We start from the raw sequence: 8,562 nt of genomic DNA, 5'->3' as shown, positions 1-8,562 counted from the left end.
AGTAAAATGTTAAAAATGACCAGCGATGCGCGTGCCCGCTGGTCATTTTTAAAATCAATCATCGCCCGAACATGACGGTCAACCTGACGACCACCGTCAGGTTGCCATGTTCGGGGATGATTGATCTGCATACACTGAACATCTGAACATTCAGTGTATGCAGTTCACCCCGTGGGAGACGACAGCGTCGTAATCGTGCCGCCGCCCCCGCATCTAGTAGTGGATGGGCAGCTCCTAGATCCTAGAAATGTGATATCTATGTATACAGCTAGTGAAGCAGAAATGTGAGTCAAATGCTAATACACAGCCTTTATAACATATCAATAAAAAAAAATTAGGAATTACAAATGAGATTTTAACCAAACCTTTAATTATATATAATACAGTAAAGAAACATGTACATAATATTTCTGTGAAGCCTGTGTTTTATAGGGGTAATCCATGCCATGTACTGTAATCTTTCTCTTACAGTGATATGTGCATGACTGGCTACTTTATCTGTCACTAATAAGGCAGCACAGAGCCATGATATGTCTGAATCCTGTTCTGTAATATCCTCATCATCATACTGTAGGAGGCTCATAGTGCTTCCAGAGGGAGGGTCTAAAATCGAAGGTAAACTTGATTGCAGTATAGGAAAGCAGAGAGTGGAACACCACTGTACAGTCTGTATCCTGTATCCTGACACAGAAGATAAGGTGCCTTAGGGGCTTGTGGAGCAGTGCACACTGATGTATGAGACCTCACTGAGCTACACTCATTTATACTCCAGTGAAAGTACAGCAACTAATTGGCCAAAACAGAGAACGGTTTTTTGTATGTGAGTAAAAAGGCAGCTAGCCAGTGGACACCCTTCTTTGCCTGACATCTGGACAGTAAAATCACAGCACAACTTTATAAATGTTAGAAGTGAAGAGGGTGTGTGTCTGACTGAGAATTGGACTTGCATTTTGTAGAAGGGGAAATATTACTGAATGCAAGAAAAGGATGGCTCACAATTTCCTACCGTGGTATGCGTTTGTGCTAATAGCTTTTGGGGGAAATCTTTACCCTTGCAATGCTTCATTTGAAGGCAGCGCGATTCACTTGGAAGCTGAAGGTAGCACGTCTGCCACCAACATACAGGACTTCAATGCTATAGTCGTGCAGCGACCATCCATTCCTACCAGGCTGATTCCAGTATCACAGGTAACTAATCATTCTATCCATCATGGGTCCCTGTATGGTGTCTTATCATGTTCAATTCATTGGAGCTGTAATATAATATTGTTTCTATTGTAAATATTAAACAGGAACAGTGTTCACTTAAAAACTAAAAAGATTTATAAAATAAGATATAAAAAATATATATACAGTATTGGGGCTATTCCTACTGTACCATCTAAGCCTGGGCTGAACTGCAATATATACTGGGTCAATAAGTACTGTAGCTGTCAAGGACAATATATGAAAACACCAGTGGTTACTACAAGCTTAACAGAAAATTAATTCATAGTTATAAAAATAGAATTGTATTCAATACAGTGATGTTATGGCTCTACTAACTGCAGTTTGATATGTATCATTGGCAATTAAGACTGTAATATTATTGCTGGCAATTTCTCATTACATCTGCAATTTATATAGCTTTACAGAGCTTTTGAGTATTTTAATAGTGTATGAATAATTACACCTTGCAGCATCTATTATGGCTAACAATAGAACATTGTAATATTTAACACACACCAGCATGTTCTCCATCAATTACTAAAGTTATTCATAGCTTTCATGTCTATGAAAATTATCTCTTTGTGTTCAGCTTCATGGTAATAATGTAACATGCTGCTTTATGTGATTACGTTAATAGCTATAACATATAAACATATTTGGTATAAGTGGACTGTACCTTTAAAACTTCACTTCTTTAATAAAGTATCTGCGCCCAAAGTGTGAGCTACAGGTCAGGACCATGACATCATGGAGAATAGAATGCCAGCCGTCACACTGTGTGATTTAGAAGTGCTAGCTCCACAAGGGTCATTTATTAACTTTTAGTACCAACACCATAATAACAAATGCCCCACAGTATGTGTAAATAGTATCCTGCTCCTCTCTAAGGAAAAAGCTAGAAAAAACGTGACACACTGTAGAAACATGAAAATGTCTGGGAAAAAAGGGCAGAGATCAGATTTGTACAGTATAAAATATTGTCTGTATTTAGATAGATAGATAGATAGATAGATAGATAGATAGATAGATAGATAGATAACAAAGGAAGATGGGGCAAGCTTTCTGGTTCCAAAACCCATGCCCTGACAGCAGCATTAATACAAGATATGTGCAGCACTGGATTACAGTAAAGTGCCCACACAAACTAACTGGCATAATAATCAGCAGCAAAATAAGGACAGGTGACAATGTGGACCAAAAGCAATGAGCTTGTAGCTCCCTATTGGTCCATAAGGTCACACTCCCTAAACTGTGTGCATTCCCAGCACATATGTCACAGGGAAGATTGCCTCAGCCTACAAAACATGGGATTCCATTGCAGAACTAAAAAATGGAGATATAGCAGGGGGAGAGGGGGAAAATGTTGCTTCGGAGACCAAACTCTCACTTGGCAGTCATGAGAATGATTTGCATATATCTGAGATATTTGTAGACACAAAAATAGATGCACACTATTTGAAATACTATAATAACAGTTGCACATACTTACCAAGTAGGTGTTAAATGTTATCCCTGTCTGATTTGGTGAGTGTGAAATACCAGTGCGTACACATGGCAATACGTACTGTCAAAGCACCATTTATAAATGTAATACAGCAATGTAAAAACCAAATCTCTAATACAATTGTAATCAATGCTTATTACTCATACAGAATGGATCATGTCCCATTGATTGCTTAACGAGTTATTCTACACTTTTTTGCTTCCATGAATATTAAGTTTTCCTTTGAACCTGTTCAGATTCATAGTAGTGATTGTTACATACTGCTTTGTGTGATTACATAAATATCACGCACATGTAATAATGTACAGTATAATAAAAGAAGAAGAAGCAAAATTCACACATTGTCTCATACTGATGTGTTTGATGATAGTCGTACAGGCAGGAGTCCAAGTGGACATTTTTATGTTCTGAGAATCTCATAACCTTTAAGCATTGGGAAGATCACGTGCTGTATTGTACAAAGGGATAATTGAATTGTCAGAAATTCCCAAGAGTTCAAGATCATAGTATGTTGCAATGCATAGCAGTATATAAAAGCTAGTAATGAATGAATAATACCCCTTTTCCACCTAAATTCCGGGTCTGACCCGGAGTTGGAACAAAGTTCCTATCCAGATCAGACCCGGAATTTTGCCGGCGCCGACTCGGGATATTCCCGAGTCAGCGCCGCTCACGCCGCAGTCGGGTCTGCATAGACCCGGCTTTTGCGGAGTGAAAGTGGTCGCTTGGAGATGACGTCATCTCCAAGCGCCACTGAAGCCGGACCAATCGGCCGGCTAGCAGCGCACGCCCGTGTTAAACCCTCTTAGTTACCTGGGTTGGATTGCCGGGTCACTCGACCCGGCGATCCAACTCTCTCCCCTTTTACACCAGGGAGCTGCCCGGGTTAACCCTTCAAAAACCTGGGTTTTAGCTCCGGTGTAAAAGGGGTATAAGTGTGCCTCTTACATATATATATATATATATATATATATATATATGTGACAATGCAGAATGGAAGATGTACCATGTATTTCTGATAATAGGACAAGCATTGCTTGCAAAGTTGATTTCCACTCAGTATGGTATTAAAGCAAGGAATTAGCAGTATGAGAACAATACCCAGATTATTGTCTCATTGTGTCCAGGATATTCAACATATTGTAGATATTAAATGACATACTACAATAAACATACTTCTGTAATAATTTGTGAAACCATATGTTACCAGCTGTGCTGTAATATGTGCAGATATTAAGGGGCCTACTTATCATACGATACATGGCCCGTTAACCATGCGGAGGTGCCAGTTTCCACATAATTAGGTTACAGGGCTATTCATCATCAGGGGTCCGAATAGGTCCACCTGATATTCAGCAAACTCTAAAAACTGAAAGTTATCGGAATGTGCCTACGAGAACAAGCCAGATGGCGCTTGTTCTCATAGTCCCGCTCCTTCCGACGGGAAGGAGTTCTGGGGAAGCGAAGAGGGATCCGAGCGGAATCCTCCACTGCCTCCTCACTGACTCCCAAGTGGCTTTGCGTATGCGTGACCTCAGGTCACGCATGCTTAGAAGCCGACCGCGGGGACAGGTAAGTAACACAGTTACTTCTGTAGCTGCGCTACTAATCGCGGGGACAGCTGCTTTTCAATGATGAATTGCTCTGATGTTAAGTATCCCCCATGGTGAGGCGAATACTTAATACAGCCCCTGATGAAGAATAGGACCCTAAGACGTGAAGTGTACTCAATGCTAAGAAAACGCTTCTGGAAACACTAGTTACTGTGGGCTCTATTCATCATTACATAATTATCACTAGTGATAATTATATTTTGAACTCGCTGCAAGTTCAAAGTTTTTTTCAGAGGCATTCATCACGCCTCTAACCCTAAACTATCAGTTCCGAAAAGCTGCTCTTTCTGCGGAGCCAGATTTTCGGAAGTGAGATACTTTTCTCCTGCTGCTGCTGTCTTCATGGACTCTTCACAGTCTGTCTTCAAACTGTGCATGTGCAGCATGAAAGCTGGCTGCGAAGATCTTGAACACCCACCACCGGCATGAAGAATCCTGTCATGAGGCGGTGAGTGCAGTAGAGCCGGGTGGAGGTACTGGGGTGGAGCTGGATGGATGATGTATGAGTTTGATACTCAATTTATACAAAAGTAGGTGAATATGTTCATTTTGATATTTTAATATAAGCAGCAGAAACCTTAGGGCCAGAATCACTATTGCAGCCGCCACTGTGTCTTTTTACACAGCGCGACAGCTGATGGAATGAGTATAGAGACATCCAGCGCTAATTTGCTGTTTTGCATATTAAGGGGTCTACTTACTAAGCAGTGTTAGGAGACAGAGTGAAAAGTGATAAGGTGCCAGCCAATCAGCTCCCAACTGTCATTTTTCAAACACAGCCTGTGAGATGACAGTTGGCAGCTGATTGGCTGGCACCTTATCACTTTTCACTCTGTCTTCTAACACTGCTTAGTAAATAGACCCGATAGACACACTATATGTTGCACCATCAGACACACCATCAAACACTGCATCAGCACTATGGAGGCATCGAATGTCCGTCTGAAGAACATGGCCACCGATATCACTGCTAATCACGCTTCTGGCTAGCCACTCCCCTGTTACCACCCAGGGATGCCTACTGAAATTGCCTCTCTCTGTGTCCAAATTCATTCTGCGGCTTTCAGTTTTAACCATCAAGACGCATGTGCAGTGAGACTTGGAGACACATGCGCAGACTGAAAACATCAGCTGCTTACATCCGACATTGACACTGTGTCCACGTCTGACTAAGCCCACAATCTCTGCAATATTACAGATATTGTTGCTTATAATTGGACCTTCAACTCACAGCCCCTTCAAAGCTATATAAACGTGGTGAGCATAAATACCACAGCTATCTGGGAGAGCAGCAGAGATAGAAGAGCTGAGAAGCACACAGCTCTATTCTTCCCTGTAAAGGATTTGAATTTTCTAGCACATTAGAGGTGCTAGAGATCGGATCTCTTACTGTACTCTGATTCTCTGCCTTACAGTTGTACTACTGCAGGAAAGCTCATTTTTGGGTGCACTTCTACAAATGTCATAAAGATATTCAGCTCTTTTATGAATAATTGTAGAAGGTCCTAAACTGTTAGTAGGCTGACCTTTAAATTGATGCACATGAGATGAACCAATGGATGCTGACCCTTACATTGATGCTCATTAGACGAACTAATATGTTTTCACCTCATAACGGGAATATAATATAAACAATGTGACTCAGGGATTGGCCAGTTAAGACACAGCTACACCACAATCACCCATCCACTGGTAAAAGTAGCCGTCATAATCATCATTAACAGACATTTGTATCAGCTCTATCTATGGCACAAGAGATCCTTCTGAAGTCGGACATATCTCTGTACACGCACATAACTTAATAGCCTGCAATTCCGTCTACACACTCACAACACGCCTGGGGCAAACTTATCCTCTGTGCGAACACTCAGTTTCGGCCGAGTTACACCCACTCAGCTGCAACTGAAAATACAACTGAGATCCCTACAACCCCAATTCACTCACAATTGCTCTGAGTGGCGTATGCAGGCCCAGATACATTCTCAGTTTGCAAAGCAAATCGTAGATCTGTCCGCAGGCGGTTTGCTCGCAACTCTGAATCAGGCTCTGTATGTTTGAGGGTGTTGCACTATTTGTCTTGTATACAGGGTTTACATATTTGTTATATCATCTCATTTACCCTATGATGAGCCAGCTAATGCTATGGTCACAAGGGCAAGTGTGTTTTATTTCCTATGCTGGGTAACTGAGCCCCTGAGATTAGTCATACTGTTTTCTTTGATTGAAAGTGCACAGTTAAAGTTAAGGGGAAATTTAAACCACACATGTTTTTGATTCAAGTGTTTCAGTTTCTCACGGAGATATTAATGAAAATCAGCTGTCAGAATACAAGTAATCAACGTGCACACAATTAATGGCAGGACAGCAAGCTAAGGATTTACTGCCTCACATCGCTGCCTTCCATGCACAGGGCCTCATTCCATGTGTTCCTAATTTCACATAACACATGTGGACAAAAAACATCCGCTTTTTTGTTGCCGTCCTACAGGAGTTACAGTTAGGTAAAATTGTACAGTATGTGATGTCCAAGTCCAAATATTATTAGCCAGAGCGTCTTGCATTAAAATTAGGCATTTAACATTTATTTTTTAAATGTCAGCAAATAGGGTAAATAGAAATCGTTGTGCCATATGAGACCATGTATAATTACAGTGTCAAGTCCATTTAACTTGTGTTGCACTGCAGTGTGTCATTCTGAATGCTACTTGCTCCATACAAATGAAACACATTGTATTTAAACACAATTCATTAAAAAACATTAAAAATGACAAGTTGTACTTGCCTAGTTTGCTGTGTCTGTTATGTATTCAGCCAACATAACCTATTTCATGGGGAACATGATATGCTCCCATTTCCCTTCTATGATATGCTTCCGGTGCTGGGCTGATTATAGCTAATTGATGTGAATGGTGTTTTTTCAAAACAGATCATTGTAACTGTAAATAGGAATGTTAAAAGGTCAGACATAACAGAAAGCCTTTTCTGCACAACTAATAACATATGTGATCAGGACCACTTTAAGACATAAGTAGACACCAGGGGGTAAATTTACTAAAGTGAGAGTTTTTAGAAGTGAGTTTTAAAAGTGATGTTACCCATAGCAACCAATCCGATTCTAGTTATTATCTTCTAGAAGGTGCTAGTTAAATGTTAAGTAGAATCTGATTGGTTGGTATGGGCAACAGCACTTTAAAACTCACTTCTAAAAACTCTCACTTTAGTATATTTACCCCCAGGCCTCACATTAGTGGGCCTCACATTAGTGGGCCCCACTACGGCCTGATTCTGAGACAGACACAGTTGAGCAATCTTTTTTTACTGCTCTCCATGCGTTTAAGTCGCACTGCCCGTGCCTCCAGGGTCCATGTAAACAATGTCATAGTTGCGATTGAGACTAGGAGGTGACAGATGGGTGGCGTGTCTCCCTGCTATTGCATAGCTCCGCAGCTGGTTCAGACTGGTGCTGTATAACAGAGGCGTCACTAGGTCTGGTGATACCCGGTGTGCACTTCATATCCCCCAGCGTGGCAGAGTCAAGTGCAATAGAAAAGGGGGCATGGCCTAACATAAAGGGGGTGTGGCTTCACAGGAAATCCCTTTCACATTACTCCATGTCCATCCTGGAGATGCTGGGCTACCCACGAAGACTAGTGCCTGCACTGTCAGCTCCTCCTCTTTGACAGGAGCCAAGTGCTGCAGGAGAATGTCACACAGCAGCACCCAGCTCCTGTCACTGAGAAGGTGCCGGCATTTTGGTGTCACCTCCTCTGACGGTGATACCCGGATGCGTTCCACACCCGCAGTGACACCACTGCTGTTTATTGGAAAATAGTGGGGAAACACACACCATTTCCCCCCCTATATTCCAGCACCAAACCAGGCTGAGAGGTACAGAGCTGGTTATGGATTTAGGGGAGAGGGTACATTTAAAAAAAAAAAAAACTATGCTATGTTTAACACACAACGAAGCCTCCAAAGATCATAATGATCTGTGCAGTACTTTCAGCCAACCCACCAAGGCATAGCTGGTTCAGGAGGAGTAGGAAGTAGACAGAGAGGGATTTATATCCAATCCAAAATATGGGAGATCCCACATGCATGCATTGCTCAGGTGTGATTTTGGCCCATTCTTCCACACAAACAGTCTTCAAATCTTGAAAGCTCTGTGAGCCTCTTCTATGACTCTGATCTTTAGTTCTTTCCATAGATTTTCAATTAGATTCAAGTCAGGTGATT

The 8,562-nt window shown here is 41.5% G+C and overlaps 1 protein-coding gene across 1 annotated transcript in view; it reads left to right on the top strand.

Moving 5' to 3' along the window:
• Nucleotides 1–657: 657 nt before the first annotated feature.
• The window catches only part of LAMA4 (laminin subunit alpha 4), a 163,967-nt gene continuing 156,062 nt past the window's right edge, over nt 658–8,562 (top strand). The window contains exon 1 of the mRNA XM_088460491.1: nt 658–1,188. Within this exon, the coding sequence (XP_088316617.1) occupies nt 988–1,188 (201 nt within the window). The 5' untranslated portion in view covers nt 658–987. The remainder of the gene's footprint in view (nt 1,189–8,562) is intronic.

Source organism: Taudactylus pleione, unplaced genomic scaffold (assembly GCF_031769625.1).
Source record: "Taudactylus pleione unplaced genomic scaffold, aTauple2 ptg000046l, whole genome shotgun sequence".
NCBI lineage: Eukaryota > Metazoa > Chordata > Amphibia > Anura > Myobatrachidae > Taudactylus > Taudactylus pleione.
Note: the sequence above shows the minus strand (reverse complement) of the source record. Positions and strands in the feature narration are given on the sequence as shown.